Source organism: Lutra lutra, chromosome 7 (assembly GCF_902655055.1).
Source record: "Lutra lutra chromosome 7, mLutLut1.2, whole genome shotgun sequence".
In the NCBI taxonomy this organism is placed as follows: domain Eukaryota; kingdom Metazoa; phylum Chordata; class Mammalia; order Carnivora; family Mustelidae; genus Lutra; species Lutra lutra.
This window is the reverse complement of record NC_062284.1, coordinates 6136823-6157986: the sequence shown is the minus strand read 5'-3', so window position 1 is coordinate 6157986 and position 21164 is coordinate 6136823. Positions and strand designations below refer to the sequence as shown.

Sequence of the window (21164 nt, the reverse complement as noted above, 5' to 3'; positions counted from 1 at the left end):
GGAGTGGAGTCTTTTGGGTTTTCCACATAGAGTATCATATCATCTGCGAAGAGTGATAGTTTGACTTCTTCTTTGCCGATTTGGATGCCTTTAATTTCCTTTTGTTGTCTGATTGCTGAGGCTAGGACTTCTAGTACTATGTTGAATAGCAGTGGTGATAACGGACATCCCTGCCGTGTTCCTGACCTTAGCGGAAAAGCTTTCAGTTTTTCTCCATTGAGAATGATATTTGCGGTGGGTTTTTCATAGATGGCTTTGATAATATTGAGGTATGTGCCGTCTATCCCTACACTTTGAAGAGTTTTGATCAGGAAGGGATGCTGTACTTTGTCAAATGCTTTTTCAGCATCTATGGAGAGTATCATATGGTTCTTGTTCTTTCTTTTATTAATGTGTTGTATCACATTGATTGATTTGCGGATGTTGAACCAGCCTTGCAGCCCTGGAATAAATCCCACTTGGTCGTGGTGAATAATCCTTTTAACGTACTGTTGAATCCTATTGGCTAGTATTTTGGCGAGAATTTTTGCATCTGTGTTCATCAAGGATATTGGTCTGTAGTTCTCTTTTTTGTTGGGATCCTTGTCTGGTTTTGGGATCAAGGTGATGCTGGCCTCATAAAATGAGTTTGGAAGTTTTCCTTCTATTGCTATTTTTTGGAACAGTTTCAGGAGAATAGGAATTAGTTCTTCTTTAAATGTTTGGTAGAATTCCCCCGGGAAGCCGTCTGGCCCTGGGCTTTTGTTTGTTTGGAGATTTTTGATGACTGTTTCAATCTCCTTACTGGTTATGGGTCTGTTCAGGCTTTCTATTTCTTCCTGGTTCAGTTGTGGTAGTTTATATGTCTCTAGGAATGCATCCATTTCTTCCAGATTGTCCAATTTGTTGGCGTAGAGTTGCTCATAGTATGTTCTTATAATTGTCTGTATTTCTTTGGTGTTCGTTGTGATCTCTCCTCTTTCATTCATGATTTTATTTATTTGGGTCCTCTCTCTTTTCTTTTTGATAAGTCTGGCCAGGGGTTTATCAATCTTATTAATTCTTTCAAAGAACCAGCTCCTAGTTTCGTTGATTTGTTCTATTGTTTTTTTGGTTTCTATTTCATTGATTTCTGCTCTGATCTTTATGATTTCTCTTCTCCTGCTGGGTTTAGGGTTTCTTTCTTGTTCTTTCTCCAGCTCCTTTAGGTGTAGGGTTAGGTTGTGTACCTGAGACCTTTCTTGTTTCTTGAGAAAGGCTTGTACCGCTATATATTTTCCTCTCAGGACTGCCTTTGTTGTGTCCCACAGATTCTGAACTGTTGTGTTTTCATTATCATTTGTTTCCATAATTTTTTTCAATTCTTCTTTGATTTCCTGGTTGACCCATTCATTCTTTAGAAGGATGCTGTTTAGTCTCCATGTATTTGGGTTCTTTCCAAATTTCCTCTTGTTATTGAGTTCTAGCTTTAGAGCATTGTGGTCTGAAAATATGCAGGGAATGATCCCAATCTTTTGATACCGGTTGAGACTTGATTTAGGACCAAGAATGTGATCTATTCTGGAGAACGTTCCATGTGCACTAGAGAAGAATGTGTATTCTGTTGCTTTGGGATGAAATGTTCTGAATATATCTGTGATGTCCATCTGGTCCAGTGTGTCATTTAAGGCCTTGATTTCCTTGTTGATCTTTTGCTTGGATGATCTGTCCATTTCAGTTAGGGGAGTGTTAAAATCCCCTACTATGATTGTATTCTTGTCGATGTGTTTCTTTGATTTTGTTATTAATTGGTTTATATAGTTGGCTGCTCCCACGTTAGGGGCATAGATATTTAAAATTGTTAGATCTTCTTGTTGGACAGTTCCTTTGAGTATGATATAGTGTCCTTCCTCATCTCTTATTATAATCTTTGGCTTAAAATCTAATTGATCTGATATAAGGATTGCCACTCCTGCTTTCTTCTGATGTCCATTAGCATGGTAAATTCTTTTCCACCCCCTCACTTTAAACCTGGAGGTGTCTTCGGGTGTAAGATGAGTTTCTTGTAGGCAACATATAGATGGTTTTTGTTTTTTTATCCATTCTGATACCCTGTGTCTTTTGATTGGGGCATTTAGCCCATTAACATTCAGGGTAAGTATTGAGAGATATGAATTTAGTGCCATTGTATTGCCTGTAAGGTGACTGTTATTGTATATTGTCTCTGTTTCTTTCTGATCTACTACTTTGAGGGTCTCTCTTTGCTTAGAGGACCCCTTTCAATATTTCCTGTAGAGCTGGTTTGGTATTTGCAAATTCTTTCAGTTTTTGTTTGTCCTGGAAGCTTTTAATCTCTCCGTCTATTTTCAATGATAGCCTAGCTGGATATAGTATTCTTGGCTGCATGTTTTTCTCATTTAGTACTCTGAATATATCATGCCAGCTCTTTCTGGCCTGCCAGGTCTCTGTGGATAAGTCTGCTGCCAATCTAATATTTTTACCATTGTACGTTACAGACTTCTTTTCCCGGGCTGCTTTCAGGATCTTTTCTTTGTCACTAAGACTTGTCAATTTTACTATTAGGTGACGGGGTGTAGACCTATTCTTATTGATTTTGAGGGGGGTTCTCTGAACCTCCTGGATTTTGATGCTTGTTCCCTTTGCCATATTGGGGAAATTCTCTCCAATAATTCTCTCCAATATACCTTCTGCTCCCCTCTCTGTTTCCTCTTCTTCTGGAATCCCAATTATTCTAATGTTGTTTCGTCTTATGGTGTCACTTATCTCTCGAATTCTCCCCTCGTGGTCCAGTAGCTGTTTGTCCCTCTTTTGCTCAGCTTCTTTATTCTCTGTCATTTGGTCTTCTATATCGCTAATTCTTTCTTCTGCCTCATTTATCCTAGCAGTGAGAGCCTCCATTTTTGATTGCACCTCATTAATAGCTTTTTTGATTTCAACTTGGTTAGATTTTAGTTCTTTTATTTCTCCAGAAAGGGCTTTTATATCTCCCGAGAGGGTTGCTTTAATATCTTCCATGCCTTTTTCAAGCCCGGCTAGAACCTTGAGAATCATCATTCTGAACTCTATATCTGACATATTACCAATGTCTGTATTGATTAGGTCCCTAGCCTTTGGTATTGCCTCTTGTTCTTTTTTTTGTTGTGAAGTTTTCCGCCTTGTCATTTTGTCCAGATAAGAGTTTATGAAGGAGCAAGTAAAATACTAAAAGGGTGGCAACAACCCCAGGAAAATATGCTTTAGCCAAATCAGAAGAGATCCTGAATTGTGAGGGGGGAGAAAGGGGATAAAAAGGGGTTCAGAAAGAAAGAAAAAAAAAACTATTAAAAAAAAAAGAAAGCCGATAAAAAAAAATATATAAAAAGAGGAAAAAAATATATATATATTAGATAAACTATTTAAAAAACGTTAAAAAAAGAAAACGGTAAAAGTTAAAAAAAATTTAGCAGAAGAAGAGAAAAAGAAAAAAAATTGAAAAAGAAAAAAAAATTAAATTAACTGCAAGGCTAAAAAATCATGGGGAGAAAGCCATGAGTTCCGTGCTTTGCTTTCTTCTCCTCTGGAATTCCGCCGCTCTCCTTGGTAGGTGAACTTGGTCCTGGCTGGGTTTCCCGTAGATCTTCTGGGGGAGGGGCCCGTTGTAGTGATTCTCAAGCGTCTTTGCCCCAGGCGGAGTTGCACCGCCCTTACCCGGGGCCGCGCTGAGTCATCCGCTCGGGTTCGCTTTCGGGAGCTTTTGTTCCCTGAGCGCTTTCCGTAGAGTCCGGAGGACGGGAATGAAGATGGCGGCCTCCCGGTCTCCGGCCCAGAGGAGCCAAGAGCCCGGGGCCCCACTCCCCAGCGCGCCCCCAGAGAACAGCGCCAAATGACTCTCGTCACCCTGGCCTCCGGCCGCGCTCCGAGCTGACCGAGCCTGCGACCGGTTCAAGGCAACCCTGAGCTGAGAGTCACTCCTCGGCTCTGTCTCTGCAGCCGGCTTCCCCGTTCTAATACCGGTAAGCTCTGCGACACTGAGACACCCCCGATCCTTCTGCGACCCTGCGGGAGCTGAGGCCGCGCTGACCCCGCCTGGGCTTCACCCCAGTTAAGCCTCTGGAGCGATGTCCCTCCGCGGAACAGACTTTTAAAAGTCCTGATTTTGCTCCGTTGCTCCGCCGCTCGCCGGGAGCCGGCCCCTCCCCCCGCGGTCTATCTTCCCGTCGCTTTGGATTCACTTCTCCGCCAGTCCTACCTTGCAGAAAGTGGTTGATTTTCTGTTTCTGGAATTGCTGTTCTTCTTCTCTTCAATCTCCCGTTGGATTTGTAGGTGTTTGCAATCTTTAGATAAGCTATTTAGCTGATCTCCCGCTACCCGAAGTAGTCTCAGCCTGCTACTTCTCCGCCATCTTGACTCCTCCCCCCTTTTTCTTATATTTTCTACTGGAAGCTTTATAGTTATAGATCTTATACTTAAATCTATGATCCATTTTTGTTAAATTTTATATATGGTGTGAAGTAAGAGTCTCCCTGCCCTTTGGCTTATTCAGTTGCTCCAATACAATTCTTTTTATTAATCATTTTTATTAACATATAATGTATTATTTGCCCCAGGGGTACAGGTCTGTGAGTCGTCAGGCTTACACACTTCACAGCACTCACCATAGCACATGCCCTCCCCAATGTCCATAACCCAACTACCCTCTCCCTACCCTCTCCCCCCAGCAACCCTCAGTCTGTTTTGTGAGATTAAGAGTCTCTTAGGGCTTGTCTCCCTCTCGATCCCATCTTGTTTCATTTTTTCCTTCCCTACCCTCCACACTCCCCACTCTACCTCTCTAATTCCTCACATCAGAGAGATCATATAATAATTGTCTTTCTCTGATTGACTTACTTCCCTCAGCATAATACCCTCTAGTCTATTGACGTCATTACAAATGGCAAAATTTCATTTCTTTTGATGGCTGCATAGTATTCCATTGTGTATATATACCACATCTTCTTTATCTATTCATCTGTTGATGGACATCTAGGTTCTTTCCATAGTTTGGCTGTTGTGGACATTGCTGCTGTAAACATTCGGGTGCACGTGCCCCTTTGGATCACTATGTTTCCAAACAATTTTTTGAAAAGATTATCTTGGCATTACCAATGACTCTTGGAATAACCATAGCATCTTTGCTGAAATCAACCAGCCACATATATGTGGTTCCATTTTAGGAATCTTCTGTTCTAGTGATCTGTTTTTGTCTTAATATACCTTTGTAATAAGTCTTAAATAGTGTAAATCTTTCAATTTTGTTTTTCAAAATACTTTTGGCTAATCTAGGTGCTCTGCATTTCCAAATAAGTCATAGAATTAGCTTGTCAGTTTTCATAAAAGACCTGTTCAGGTTTTGATGGATTTTGCCTTGAATCTATGGATCAGTTTGGGAGACAATTGGCATCTTAACAATATTGAGTCTTCTAACCCATCCATGAACACAGTGGATCTCTACATTTATGTAGATCTTTAATTTCTTTTAGCAATGTTTGTAGACCTCAGTATGGATCTTGCATATCTTTTGTCAGCTTTATCCTTAAGTATTTGATTTTTTTGATGCTATTGTACACGATGTTTTTTAAAATTTCAATTTCTAATTGTTAATCAGTAGCTTGTAGAAATGGTTGCTTTTTTTCTACTGATCTTATATCCTGTAACATTGCTAGACCCGCTTTATTAGTTATAATTGCTTTTTGGCAGTTCCTTAGGATTTTCTACATAGAAATCATGTCACTTGCAAATCAAAACTTTCCTAATATTCATAATTTTTTTCTGCATCAGTCTGGGTTAGAGACTTGGCAGTTTTACGATCTTTCAAAAGAATGAGCTTCTGGTTTGAATGCTCTCCATTGTTTTCTGTTTGCAATTTCATTGATTTCTGTTTATTTCTTTTTTAAAAATTTCGTTTATTTGGCGGGGGTGGAGAGGCAAACACAAGCAGGGGAAGGAGCAGAGGGAGGGAGAAATCTCAAGCAGACTCTGTGCTGAGCTCAGAGCCCAACACAGGGCTTGATGCCACAACCCTGAGATCATGACCTGAGCCAAAACCAAGAGCTGGATGCTTAACAGACTGAGCCACCCAGATACCCCTCTGCTAATTTCTTACCTTTCGCTTGCTTTGGGTTTATTTTGCTCTTGTAAGTGGTTGAAAAAAATTAAAAGAAGAATATTTCATGTCATGCGAAAAATATAGACTTCAGAGTTTATAAAGTATAGTTTTATTGGAATATAGCCGGGCTTCAGCATTGACGTGTCTTCTATCTTGCTTTTACATTATATCAACAGAGTTGTGTAGCTGTCGTTTTATACCATTTGGCCCATAACCTAAAATAGTTACTGTCTGGCCCTTTACAGAAAAAGGGTGCCAACTTGTGGTCTGTTTACCTGGATGTTTACATTGCTTTTTCTTCCTTCCTGATGTTCCAAGTTTCCTTTCATTTGTGTGAAGGCTTTTAACTAAGATTTGTTTAATAAAAACAGGCCTGTTAGGTTATCTAAGTCTTCTGGGTGAACATTGGTCGTTTATGTCTTTCAGGGAATTTAACCATTTCATCTGATTTATCAGATTTATTGCTGTAAAGTTGTTGAGAATATTCCTTTTAATGACTCTAGGTTCTTTATCGTTGTGCCCTTTCTTATTCCTGGGAGCCATGATGCGCATCTTCTTTATCGTTGTGCCCTTTCTTATTCCTGGGAGCCATGATGCGCATCTTCTTCTTATCACTGATGCAAAAGATTTATCAATTTTATAAATCTTAAACAGCTTTTGGTTTCACTGAATTTCTCTGTTTCTGTTTTTAGTTTAGTTTATTTCTGCTCTCTTTTGTTTCTTTTCTACTGCTTCCTTTGGGTTTAATCTATGCTTTTTTGGTTAGATAAGCTTAGGTCATTAATTTGAGACTTTTTTTCCCTAGTACAAACATTAAACTATAAATTTCCATCAAAGATTGCATTAGTGGAGCACCTGGGTGGCTCAGTGGGTTAAGCCTCTGCCTTTGGCTCAGGTCATGATTTCAGGGTTCTGGGATCGAGCCCTGCATTGGGCTCCCTGCTGCTCGGGGAGCCTGTTTCTCCCTCTCCCACTCCTGCTTGTGTTACCTCTCTCACTGTGTCTCTCTCTGTCAAATAAATAAATAAAATCTTTTAAAAAATAAATTAAAAGTTTATTGAGACTTGTTTCATTCTCAGAATATGGTCTGTTTTGAAAAATGTTCTTTGTGCTTTTGAAAAGAATAGGTACAGTTTTCCATAACTCAAATCAGATGATTCAAGTCTTCTGTATCCTTACAGATTTTCCATCTACTTCTTCTGTTAATTATTAAGAGAGGAGTGTTGAGATCTCTGACTTTGTAATTATAGGTGTGTCTGCTTCTTTTAGTTTTATCAGTTCTAGCTTTATGTATCTTAAAACTTTGTTAATAGGGACATATACTCATTTAGGATTGTTATGTCCCCTTGGTTAATTGACCTATTAATCATTATGAAATGATCTTTTTGTTTCTAGGAATATTATTTGTTCTGAAGTCTACTTTGAATATTACTATAACTTCTCCAGTTCTCTTTCTTCCTTTCTTTTTTAAGATTTATTTGAGAGAGAGAGAGCATTGAGTGGGAAGGGTAGAGGGATAGGGAGAGAGAATCTTAAGCAGACTCTGAGCTGAGTACAGAGCGCATGCCGGGCTTCATCTCCCGACCCTGAGATGATGTCCTGAGCTGAAATCAAGAATTGGGTGCTTAACCCACTGTACCACCCAGTCACCTCTCTCCAGTTTTCTTTTGGTCAGTGTTAGCATGGAATATTTTTTTCATCTTTTTAGTTTTAACTTATTTATATCTTTATAGTTAACCTGGGTTTCTTATAGTAAATCTACAATTGTGTCTTTTTTAATCTCTTTTGATCATCTTGAACTTTAAATTGGGACATGCCATTTGCATTTAATGTGATTTTTAAAATGTGATTATTATCTGGCTCTTTGTTTTCTATTTTGTCCATCTGTACTTGGTTCCCTTTTTTCTCCTTTTCTGTGTTCTTTTGGGTTGAATTTTTTTTAATTCCATTTTTTTCTTTTGATTACTTCTACCTGTGTTTTGTTTTCTTTCAGGTTGCTTTAGGGTTTATGGTACATCTTTAACTTACTACAGTTTACCTTTAAGTAGTGGTATACCTCAACAGTATACATCCATTTCTTCTCCTGTGATTTGATTCTCATATATTTAATTTCTCTGTTTATTGAATTATATCTGCATTGTTATGTTTGCTTTAAACAGTCAGTTGTCTTTCAAGAATTTTTTAAAAGGTCTTTTATTTTTACCCATGCATTTACCATTTCTGGTGCTTTCCCCGTTGTGTAGATCCAGATTTCTTTCTATCTTTCTTTTTTTTTTTATTTTTTTTTTAAGATTTTATTTATTTGACAGAGAGAGATCACAAGTAGATGGAGAGGCAGGCAGAGAGAGAGAGAGAGAAGCAGGCTCCCTGCTGAGCAGAGAGCCCAATGCGGGACTCGATCCCAGGACCCCGAGATCATGACCTGAGCCGAAGGCAGCAGCTTAACCCACTGAGCCACTCAGGCGCCCCTCTATCTTTCTTTTTTTAAAGATTTTATTTATTTATTAGCACGAGCAGGGTGAGGGGCAGAAGGAGAAGCAGACTCCCCGCTGAGCAGGGAGCCCGATGTGGGCCTTGATCCTGGGACTCTGAGATCATTATCCGAGCTGAAGACCAATGCTTACCTGATAGTCACCCAGGCAGGTGCCCCTAGCTCTAGATTTCTATCCAATATCATTTTCTCTCTTAACTGCCTTTAACTTTTGATCTGCCATTGTTGGGTTCTTCTGTATGTCACAAAAAGTCTTCATTTAATGTTAGTTTTTTGAAAGATATTTTTGCTGGGTATAGAATTGACAGGGTTTTTTTCCTTTAGTGCTCTCAAGATGTTACTTTACTATTCTTTTGATTTTCATCATTTCTAATGAGTCAGTTTACATTCATATCCTTTTCCCTCTCTATATAAGTTTTTTTTCAGATTTTCTCTTTATCAGTGGTTTTAAGCAATTTAATTATGATGGCTTTAGTATAGCTTTCTCCATGTTTCTGGTGGTTGGAGTTTGTGAAGCTTCTTGGATCTGTAGGATTATGGTTTTCATGGGTTTGAAACATTTTGAGATTATTTCTTCAAAAACTTTTCTGGGGCACCTGGGTGGCTCAGTGGTTAAGTGTCTGCCTTTGGCTCTGGTCATGATTCCAGGGTTCTGGGATCGAGCCCCGCATTAGGCTCCCTGCTCCACGGGAGGCCTGCTTCTCCCTCGCCCACTCCCCCTGCTGTTTTCCCTCTCTCACTGTGTCTCTCTCTGTCGAATAAATAAATAAAAATCTTTAAAACAAGCAAACAAAAAAAAAACCCAAAACTTTTTTCTGTCGTCTCCCACCAGCACACTCATCTCCCACCCCTACCCCCAACCCCACAACATTGCGTATGTAGTAGGGTGCCTTACATTGTTACATAGCTCACAGATTTTCATTTTTAGTCCTTTTTACTCTGTTTCATTTTAGGTAATTTGTATTGGTAGAGCTTCTAGTTCCTGGATCTTCTGTTCTGCAGTGATCTTTTCCTCTGCTCTTGACCTCATCCAGTAAATTTTTCATATTTAGACATTTATATCTTTCTGAGTATAGAATCTTATCTATTAGGAAGTGTCTGCAATTTCCTGTCCTTTGTGACCTCTGAGAAACCTTCCTGCTCCTTGCTGGTGAGTCTTTCCTTGGCTTTTGAGCTTTCTCACAGTCACACACCTACCAGAGCACAGCTGACGTATAAAGGGAGCTTCTTGCACTTCTCCAGAACCTTCTTCCCATGTATCTCTTTCCTTTCTAGTACTCTGCCCTGTGAATTCTTACCACCTTAGCTTTCCCGAATGCCCCCCTTCAACTCTTTAAATTGGGAAAACCACAGGACTCAAGAGTTTCCCCTCCCTGTGCTGCTGCCTCGAAACTCGCCGGGCAGTAAGATGGTGCAGTCATAAGGCTCACCCTGTGCATTTCCCTTCTCTCAGGGATCATGGTCCTGTACTACTTGCTGTCTGGTATCTGAAAAATATTATTCAGTATCATTTGACCTTTTGTATTATTGTTTAAAGTGGGAGGATAGGGCTCCTGGGTGGCTCAGTCAGTTAAGCCTCTGCCTTCAGCTCAGGTCATGATCCCAGGGTCCTGGGATCAAGTCCCACATCAGGCTCCCTGCTCAGCAAGAAGCCTGCTTCTCCCTCTGCCTGCTGCTCCCCACTGCTTGTGCTCACTTGCCCTCTCTGTCTCTCTGACAAATAAAAATTTAAAAATAAAAGAAGTGGGAGGAAAATCTGGTCACCAGTATTCCATGATGGTGGGAAGCAGAAGTCTGTTCCTCTTTTTATACACTCTCTTCCTTATAGACGTTATGCCTACTTTCGTGGCTTCAGTTATTTTTGTGGGCTTTGGTAGACATGGCTTCCAAATCTTTATGTCAAGACTGTCTTCTTTCCTGAGTTCAGTGCCTCCATTCCTGTTGGATATTTCTATTTAGTTTTTCCTTTTTCCTTTTATTTCAAATGCAGTAGTTTTCTTCAAACAAATTCCCCTTTTGATTATCTGTATTTCTATTACTTGAAGCCTTGCTCTCCAAGTTCCAGAAGCTGGAATTCCTTTTTATCTTCTCCAACATATTTGATACCTAACTTCTCTTTTTTCCCCTCTTACTCTTCATGTTTTCTTCATTTTTGTACCCTTTCTCCCCACCCTTCCTGTTACCTAGTTTGCAATCATAGCCTTGCACTTAGACCGTCATCCCAGCTTCCAACTGATGAACCTGCTTTCTCTTCTCTCTGCAGCAACTCAGCCTGCATACGCCACCAGATAAGTATTCCTAAAATACCTCTCAGAAGTCACCAGCGCTGCCTTTAATAAACGATCAGCTCTTTATCCTGGCCCTGAGAGTTTGATCCATCCTGCCTTTTCAACATTCACTTCACTTACTTATTTTTCTGTATCCTTCACCCTGGCTCCACAGAGTTCCCATCATTTTCTGAATTTGTCCTGTACTTTTACGTGTTTACCTCCTGCTTTTCCCTTTACATCTAGCAGGCCTTTCTGGTTCTTGGTGGATCTCAATGTCCGCCTTCTTTCAGAATCCATCTTAAATTCTTCTCTTCATTTTCCTAAAGCACACCAACTCGTCATAGTCTCCTCTTCCTTTGAGCTCCTCTTTAGGCTCTGACATTTGCTAGGAAATAAACTGTGTTTGGGATTAGTAGATGTTCAGTGTTGATCTGTTTGTTATCTACCTCTTCACTTCTTTCAAAATGTATTTTTCTTGACTCCTAACTAAATTAAAATTCTTGAAGGAAGAGACACCATGTTTTATGGTTAAGACTATACTATGTTTACACATAGTAAAAGTTCATAAATATTTATTGATTTACTTTAGCTTGGAAATAGGAAGTCGTATGCTACTTGTCTTGTCAGCATATTGGATTTCTTCCCTTTTTTAGATTAATTTTTGTAGTCTTAATATTATCACAGAAGAAAGTTTGAAGTATTCTGGTTACACTGACCAGAGAAAAAGATACAGGATTAGTAGAAATTTATTTTGCAGTATACTTGACTTGGGAAAAGAAACAAAAAACTTTTTTTTTTCCAAGATTTTATTTAGAAACAAAAAACTTTTTACCATTTCTTTTCCCATATTTATTTTCCTTTTACTTGTAATATCTTTATTATTTGAGACAACTCACTGTAGATTCTCTTTTTCAGATCTGCTTTCCAATATCATCATGTATGCTCCCTTAGTTCTTCAGAGTTGTTCTTCTAAAATCACAGAAACTTTTGACTATTTTTCCTTTCTGCCCCTTCAGACTGTACAAGGGCTGCTGAAGGCAGTGCAGGTAAGTCTTCTGATTCCTAAGGAACTCGACAAGACTGAGGTTGAACTACCTAATAGAAGTCTGATATGATTCTTCATAAATATTAATGTCTGAGAAATTCTGTATCCCTGATTCTAAAGCATAAAGTTTTGTATTAAAAAGGCAGGAGCACTGAGCTCGACTCTATTTCCAAGTTTACCCCTTTTTCCTGTCACAGTTCTCTCTCCTTTACTCAGTTTCAAGTTAGTGAAGTGATTGAAAAGCCCTCAGAAAATGAGGACAATAGGTTTGAAGACATTCACAATTAGTTTAAATTTAGTATTTCAGTGTATTCTATTGTCCTTACTACTAAGTGTAATAAATATTGAAACACGTATTTAAAAGTAGAACTAAATTTCCTTATATAAGCCACAGTGTAACAGTATTGGGTAGAAATGAGCTAAGGCTAATAAACTTGGGTTTTGTTTTGTTTTTTTTACCCACTTGTTCTTTGTCTTCCAGCCCCTTCTCAAAGTCAGTATGTCAGTGAGAGACTCCTTGATACTTGTGCTTCGGAAAGCCATGTTTGCCAGGTATGGAGCCTCCCATGAGACCCTAGCAAGTAGTGCCTTCTGACGTTGCACACCATCCTCTCTGCTAGCTCCTCATATGGCCCGTTGACGGTGGTCATGCAGATGTCTGACCCAGCAGAACAGCTTTCATCAAGCAAGGCCTGTGCTGAGTACAGGCTTCCTTCTCTCATTCAGTTTTCAGAGTAACCATACAAAGTCAGAATTATTAGTTTCCACTATACAGATCAGGAAACTATAGCTTAGAGAAGATAAGTAACTTTCCAAAAGTCAAACAGAGGTTGATGGGGCTAGAATTCAAGGTTTGATCTCAGGTACTCTGCTAACACCACTAGAATAATCTTCAAGACAAGGTTCATTGCCAACTGGCAATAGTTCTGAAGAGGAAAACACCAGGGGCGCCTGGGTGGCTCAGTTGTTAAGCGTCTGCCTTTGGCTCAGGTCATGATCTCAGGGTCCTGGGATCGAGCCCCACATCAGGCTCCCTGCTCAGTGGAGAGCCTGCTTCTGCCTCTCCCACTACCCCTGCTTGTGTTCCCTCTGTCAGATAAATAAAATGATTTAAAAAGAGAGAGAGAGAGAGAAACACCTTAAAATAATCAGAAAACTCACTCTAATGAACATTGATCAGAATTGTGGTCTAATGACTGTAGACCTCATAAACTGTTAAGCAGTATGAGGTTTTTTGGTTTAGCCAATGCCTCCTGGTCTCTTCCTTAATTTCTTAGTGTATAAGTTAGAGATGATGATATTGCCGCCTAAAAAGTGTTATGAAACCAGTAATGGGTAGAAATATTTGGTACTTTAAATATGAGATGTTCAGTATCACTTTGGCCATTTTATAGTGCATTCGTGGATACCCAGGGAACAACTAGTAATTATCCCTTTTCTAGAACTGACAGTTTTTTGTTATTCTTTACCCAGAGCCATGTCTACCAGGCCAAGATTGCTTTGTCATAGCACCTCCATGAATTAGTCAGACGAGAGTCAGACAAGTCAGTGAGACGAGTGTCTTGTTTTTCTGGACGGAGGGTTTACAAGGCACCAAGCACTATACTCCTCTGTGAAGAAAGGAAGGAGTCCTTCAGGCACAGAAAATCAACAATTCCCTTTGGTATTTCATACTTATATTTGAGTCATTGGCCCATTGGATAGCTTCTCAGTACTCCTGTTCTCGCTCCCCACATAGAAGAAAGTATAGATAGTGTCATGAGGTTGAGTAGATCATGAGATAGTGCAAATCAGCCGAATTCCTCTACCACTAACTGCCAGGAGCAGCTGGTGCTTATGTTGAGTAGATAAATTCACTTTCGTTTGCTCTGTGCTTCATAACTTATTCCTTCTCTGTACAGAACTAACTGGATTTGTCTGAGCCTGAAGCCTATTCCTGTGGATTTAGTGTTGTTTGTTAACTACCTCTCTGTCTGTTCCTGAGCTAGCCAGCTTGATGCCCGAAAATCTGCGGTTGCGGGCTTTTTGCTGCTCCTGAAGAATTTTAAGGTCCTCGGCAGCCTGTCTTCCTCCCAGTGCAGTCAGTCCGTCGGCGCCAGCCAGGTAAGCCCTGTGCACATGGCACCGCAACGTGCGTCGGGGCAGGGCCTGGGGTGTGCAGGCTGTGCTTTCCCCCCGCTGTTCGGGTTGTACAAATGATCCGGAACCTGAGTGTCTGCATCTAAATGCTGTTATTATCCCCCTTTTTAGTAGTTTATGTACTTTGCACCTGAACTTTTAGTAAGCCTGGTAATCTGAGAAAATAAAACTTTTCACAATTTTTTGGTAATCCAGACTTCGGAGCAATAAAATTGTTTTTATACCTTAAAATTTGTACTATATGACTTGTGAATAACAAGTTAATGTGACAGTTTTATCAGGAATCCTTTATTCTAGTGTAGCTATACAAGACTTTTGTTTATAACATTGGCACAGATTAGATACTAGGAGCACAGGGTATCAGTGTATTGCTATCAGCATCCCCATATTAAGGATGAGAAGACTAAGGCCCAGGAAGGTTAAATAACTTGCACAGGGAGATAGAAGCAGTGACGGGGAGAGTGGGGATTCGACTGCTCAGTATGCACTACCTCAGACAGGCCTGGAGTAAGGATTAGGAGTCTCCGGCTATAGCCGCTGGATTTATTACATAAATCAAACAAGAGCTGTTATTCTTTGTCTTGTCCATTTCCTTTTTCTTTTTTTTTTAAGATTTTATTTATTTATTTGATAGATCACAAGTAGGCAGAGAGATCGGGGAAGCAGGCTTCCCGCTGAGCAGAGAGCTAGATGCGGGCCTTGATCCCAGGACCCTGAGATCATGACCTGAGCCAAAGGCAGAGGCTTAACCCACTGAGCCACCCAGGCACCCGTTGTCCATTTCTAAACTAAAAATTACCCACCTCTAAACCTCTTGGGATTTTGTGGAAGCAAAAAGATCTAGATTCTGCCAACTATTAAAGACATTTAAAGGTAGTGTTTTAGGCCTTTTAAGTGCAACTAGGTATATTATGACTCCTGGATTCTAGTGGCGTGAAATCATCTTTGTGCCGTCCTAATAAGCAGCTGACTTTGTCAAGGAAGACCTTAAGGGATGGACAAGAGTTAATGTTAAAATGTTTGAAAATTCTTATTCTAAACCAGAGTAAGAGTGGCACTTACCATAGCCTCATGATAATTGTAACGCTGGCCTCAGTCCGGGGTTTTGGCATGCGAGGAAAGCTAAGTCTAAGTTTCTGACCAAGAATATAGGGTCATTTTACCTGCTTTAAGAAAATTAATTTGGTGAACTGTCCTCTCCTCCTTTCAGGTCCATGTGGATATCCACAGCCGTTACAATTCTGTTGCCAATGAAACTTTTTGCCTTGAGATCATGGATAGTTTGAGGAGATGCTTAGGTCAGCAGGCTGATGTTCGACTTATGCTTTACGAGGTAAATCAGAATGGAAAGAAATAGCAAACCTGAACTAATAATCTTTTTTATTTTCGTAAATTTTTTTTCTGATATAAAAGTGTAGTTCACTCTTGTTTGATGCAATTAGGATTGGTAGTTTGTAATGGTTAGCCAAAATTCCAAACTCCCAGAAGAAAATCAAGATACTGAGCAGAAACCACATTGTACAGTTTACGCACAATAAACCTGTCATTTAGGAAAGGCTTTGTGTCCGTGTAGGAGACTCTTTATTCCTAGATTCCCAGCCGACCACCAAGGGCCAGTCTTGCAAGCAGGCTTTACTAAGGATAACAGTCTCAGACCTACTATGTTGACTCTTCTGCAGTCATCCATGTGCAACAAAGAATCCCTGCCCTTATCTAGCTCCAAATTTTAAAAATTAACTTGATAAGGATCGTAGACTGATCTGTTAGGATATTGGTATTCATTTATTCATTAAAGATGATACATCATCAGTTTGTAAAAACTCTTTATATATTGATATTAACACTTGTGGTCAACTTTGTTGCAAGTGTAGGCCAGATTGTCATTTTCTTGGTGGTGGTGGTGATGACGATGATGGTGATACTTTTAGTATAAAAATACTAATTTTTGGCTGTTTAAATCTATTGATCTTTTCCTCTAAGATATGTTATTTTTATGTGTGAAGAGTCCATAGCTTTCCAATGAATATTCACTAATATTTTCTTCTAGTTTTTTCTATTTTGTTTATCTGTTAGTCCATCTGAAATCGGTCTTGGTATAATATATAAGGAGTTAACTTTTCTCCAGGTTAATCACTTGTCCAGACATTATTGCCTTTTTTCTGTGTACTAAGTGTTTCTACCTATATACTATTCCTTGATTACATCTACAGATTTTTGTGCCAAGACCACAAGTGTCTTTTATCATTATACATTTGTAAAAAACTTCGGGATAATTTTCTTTTGTGTCTTTTCTTTAAGAAAATTTTTAGGGGACCAACTCTCATTTGCTTTTTCTCAAAGATGAACTGTACAATCTGTTTTCCTGGTTCCAAAAAGAAAGTTTCCCCCAGGGTTTTAATTTAAATAGTTTTTTTGTGGGGGGTACAGAGGGAGGGGGAGAGAGAGGGTGAGAGAGAGGGAGAGAGGTTCTTAAGCAGACTCTATACCCAGCGCAGAGCCTGACATGGCACGCGATCTCACAACCCTGAGATCATGACCTGAGCCGAAGTCTGGAGTCGAGTGCTTAACTGAGTGAGTCACCCAGGTGCCCCTTAATTTAAGTAGTTTTAAACTATGACTGGGAAATTCTGGATGGGAAGAAATATCACAGTCATTTACATTAGGCTGCTTAGGGCCAGGAGATACTTTCAAAGCACTGGAAACTTAAGTAGACGTAATGTCCTAGAAAGGAAGACTTAATGAAGGATGGAGAAAAGAATGAAGCTTGGGACATTCTTCACCATAAAGGAGCAGAGTACTCCAAAGCCAGAAGTGACCTATTGTTTAAAAATTGTAACAGTTATGGTCAGTATATTAATCCAGTTCTCAAAGATCAGAGATCTCTTTTTAGGCAAATAATCTAAACTTCCTGAATCATTTCTCCTTCAAATATGGTCTCAGTCTTTTTCAAAGAATTGAGAATAGGGTAGAGAAAGAGTATTGTTTTAAATTTGTGATTGTTGATATCACTAGTGTATCTGTTAAAGAGCTAACTGTTTGTCTCCTCTCAGGGGTTCTATGATGTCCTTCGAAGGAACTCTCAGCTGGCTAATTCAATCATGCAGACTCTACTTTCACAGGTAATACATATTTTTTGTTTTCTGGATGTACAGAATAGATAATAAGGCATGGAGAGATGATGGACATTTTCCAGACTTTTCAAAATATAATTCCCAAATAGTTCCCTGGTTAGTCCATTGTGAACATGCCTGGGTATGTAATGCTGTCATGATGTTTTATTTTAATTACCACTTATCTCTCCGCCCTGTTGCCATCATCTTAACAGTTACCCTCCCACTTAATGGTGTGTACCCTGAGTCAGAAGGACGCTTTAAAGAACCATTTGTATAAGGGCTACCAGCAGCTGTGTCTGTTCATTTTACTTCTAAAAAGAAAAGAGAGATCTGAAGCAAATCTAGTAAAATATGGACGTGTTAAATCTGGTCTACAGATCATGGGTGTCTCTAGGTTATTTTCTGTATTTTTCAGTTTAAAAAAGATTTTTAGATTAAGAAATATTTCATAGGATGATCACAATGAGAAGAATTCAGCTGGAGGGGCGCCTGGGTGGCTCAGTGGGTTAAGCCGCTGCCTTCGGCTCAGGTCATGATCTCAGGGTCCTGGGATCGAGTCCCGCATCGGGCTCTCTGCTCAGCAGGGAGCCTGCTTCCTCCTCTCTCTCTCTGCTTGCCTCTCTGTCTACTTGTGATCTCTCTCTCTCTGTCAAATAAATAAATAAATAAATAAATAAAAGAATTCAGCTGGAGAATATTTGGCATAAATAAGACCTTTTATCCTGAACATTTACTTGTTAAGTGATATTTAAATCTTTTTTGCAGTTGATTTATTGAGAAATAATTTCTATTCCTTACAGTTCACCCATTTAAAGTGTACAACTCATTGGTTTTTACTGTATTTATAGAATTGTCCAACCATCACCACAATAGATTCTGGAACATTTCATCACCGCAGAATCCTCATAGCCTTTAACTGCCACACCCTAATTTTCTCATCTTTCTCCCACTCACCTAGCCCTAAGCAACCACTAATCTGCTTTCTGTCTTTACAGATTTACATATGTGGACATTTCATATACATGGAATCGTACAATATGTGGTCTTTCGTGACTCGTGTCTTACACTTAATGTTTTCACGGTTTATCCATATTATAGCATCTATCAGTACTTCATTCCCTTTTATGGCTAAATGATATTTTATTGTATGGTATTTGAGTCTTTTTATATATTGAGAGTTTGTTGGCTCGTAACCCTCACAGAGCTCCCCGGGTATAATCTGAAACTTGCCTTTATGTTCAGAGGGTGGGGAGAGACCAGCAAGAGAGGCAGGCCGCTCCAGGTTGGTAGGTAGCAGTTTTAAGAAACAGAAAGAACTTAATGCGTGAGGCTTTTCTTGGACAACAGCAAGACCAGTGCGTCCATGCGCACAGTCACCTGCCACATCGTAAAATGCTAAATAGAGGCCTTAACTGGGCTTAGTCACATGGACTGTAGATGTTCTCAGCACCACATCACCATCTCAAGGCCATGTCCTTGGAGTGGCTGCTGGGAGCAGGAAAGGCAAGCAGAACCCACATTCCGAGGACAGGGGAGGGGAGGGGAGGACCGCTGATCCCCCATGTCCAGCTCATAGGTAAACTGGTGATCACATCTTCTTGGTAACTTCCCTAACAGAGTTCAGGATGCTTTATGTACTGGTCATAACAACAATACCTACTGCATCATAGAGAGGACCAGCTGTGTAGGAGGCATTATAGATGGGTGATGTCGTTTGATCCTCCAAAGCCCTGTGAAATAAAAATTGTTACCTCCGTTTTAGATTCTGAAAGGTTAAGTAATTTGTCCAAGAGCCCATAGATAGTAAGTGGCAGAGCTGGGATTTGAACTCAGATCTTCTTGGCTCAAGAGCCCAGGCATGAAAAATCTCATGTGAAAAAATACCAGATTAAAAACAAGGAGAATCTTTTCAACAAATGATGTTTTGAAAATTGGATGTTCACTTTTCTGAAAATGAATTTGGGTTCGTTCTTTACACTGTACAAAAATTAACCCAGTATGATCAAAGAGCAAAACATTAATAGCTAAAATTTTAAACTTCCTAAAATATAAGGGAAAGGCTTCATGACATTGGATTTGTTAATGATTTCTTGGACATTGATCAGAAGAACAGGTAACAAAAGAAAAAAATAGTCTTCACCAGAATTAAAAACTTTTGTGTAGTCAGCACTGTCTACAGAGTGAAAAGGCAGTCCACAGGAGAAAATATTTACAAATCCTATCTGATAAGAGATTAATATCTAGGGTATAAAAAGAACTCCTACAACTCAACAACAACAAAAACAACCCAATTTAAAAATGCGCAAAGGCCTTGAATACACATTCATCCTAAATATATATATACCCAAATAGCCAATAAACACAGGAAAAGATGCTCAACGTCACTAATGACTAGGAAAATGCGAATCACAACCACAGTGAGACAGCACTTCACACCATTAGGATGGCTACTATCAAAGTGAAAAATAACAGGTGGTGGTGTGTGTATACAGAAATCGGAACCCTTGTGCATTAATGGTGGTAAGGGAGAATGGTACAGCTCCTGTGGAAAAAAGTATGGCAATTCTTGAAAAGAATTAAACAGAATTACCATTTGATCTGGCATTTTCCCTTTGGGTATATACCCAAAAGAAGTGACAGCAAAGATCTTGCATTTTTAATCCAGTATGATACCCCTCTGGATGGCAGCGTCTAGTCAATTCACATTTAATGTATTTATTGTTATGGTTGGATTTAGGTCTGATATTTTGCTATTTAATTTTTTATGGACTTTTAAACTATAGTTTAAATATTTTTAAATTCTTTTTAAAGATTTGTTTATTTAGCAAGAGAGCACGCATGAGAGAAAGCAAGTGGGGGGTACATAGAGAATCTTCAAGCATACTTTCTGTTGAGCACAGAGCCCAACATGAGGTTTTACTCCACAACCCATGAGATCGTGACCTGAGCCAAAACCAGGAGTCAAACACTCAAACCCCTAAGCCACCCAGACACCCCTCTTATTGTATTTTTAATTTTGCTCTGGAGGTTACAGTGTGCATCTTTAATTTATTACTGTATATTTAGGTTAATAATGATACATTTCTAGTAAAATATAGGGACTTTGATCCATCCTCCGGCCTTTATGATATGGTCATACACGTTACAGATGTTAACTATGTCTATGTTATATCTATGTTATGTATATGTAACTGTATCTATATTGAAATCCCAGCAAGACGGTGTTGTATGTTATTACAAATAGTTATATTATGTCTTCTATAGAAATGAAGAGAAAAAGTAGTGCAGATGCATTCTGTCATACGTACCAGCTTCCTACCATTGCTGCTTTCTTCATTCTGTGGACTCAGCTTTACCATCTTCAGTACCTTCCCTTCAGCCTGAGAAACTTTTTTTTAGTATTTCTGCTATGCAGGTCTGCTGGCGGTAACTTCTCTCAGTTTTCATCTATATAGAAATACATCATTTTGCCTTCATTTTTGAAGCATAGTTTCACTGGAAATAGAATTAGTTGACAGTGTTTTCTCTCGGTACTTTGTGTGTATCATTCCTGTGCCTTCTGGTTTCCATTGTTTCTCAAGGAGCCAATTCCTGAGTGAACCAATTACCGTGTCTTTGGTTTCTGTATTTTCTATGTCATTTTTCTCTTGCTCCTTTCAAGATTTTTCTCCTTGTCTTAGGGTGTTAAGAGTTTGTATGTTTACAGGTGATTCTTTCTATGTTTCTATTTGAGTTCATTAAGCTTCATGGGATCTATAAGTTGATTCTTTTCACCAAATTGAAGAAATGTTCACTCATTATCTCATCAAATATTTTTTCCGCCCCTCTCCTTTCATTCTGGGACTTCAGTTGTATATATATTGGAATGCCTGATTTTGTTCCACAGAGCTTTGAGATTTGATTCATTTTTGTTCAATATTTTTGACCCTTCAGATTTGATATTTTCTCATAATCTATTTTCAAATTTACTTTTTTCTTCTGCCATTTCAGATCTGTTGTTTT

General features: G+C 39.2%; 1 protein-coding gene across 5 annotated transcripts in view; it reads left to right on the top strand.

Annotated features, from left to right (window-relative positions):
* FANCI (FA complementation group I) overlaps nucleotides 1-21164 on the top strand; it is a 91106-nt gene that overhangs the window by 45895 nt on the left and 24047 nt on the right. For all 5 annotated transcript variants that reach the window (XM_047735813.1, XM_047735815.1, XM_047735814.1 and 2 more), the window contains 5 exons: nucleotides 11781-11911; nucleotides 12392-12462; nucleotides 13899-14013; nucleotides 15260-15382; nucleotides 17100-17168. In XM_047735813.1, coding sequence (XP_047591769.1) covers nucleotides 11781-11911; nucleotides 12392-12462; nucleotides 13899-14013; nucleotides 15260-15382; nucleotides 17100-17168 — 509 coding nt within the window. The remainder of the gene's footprint in view (nucleotides 1-11780; nucleotides 11912-12391; nucleotides 12463-13898; nucleotides 14014-15259; nucleotides 15383-17099; nucleotides 17169-21164) is intronic.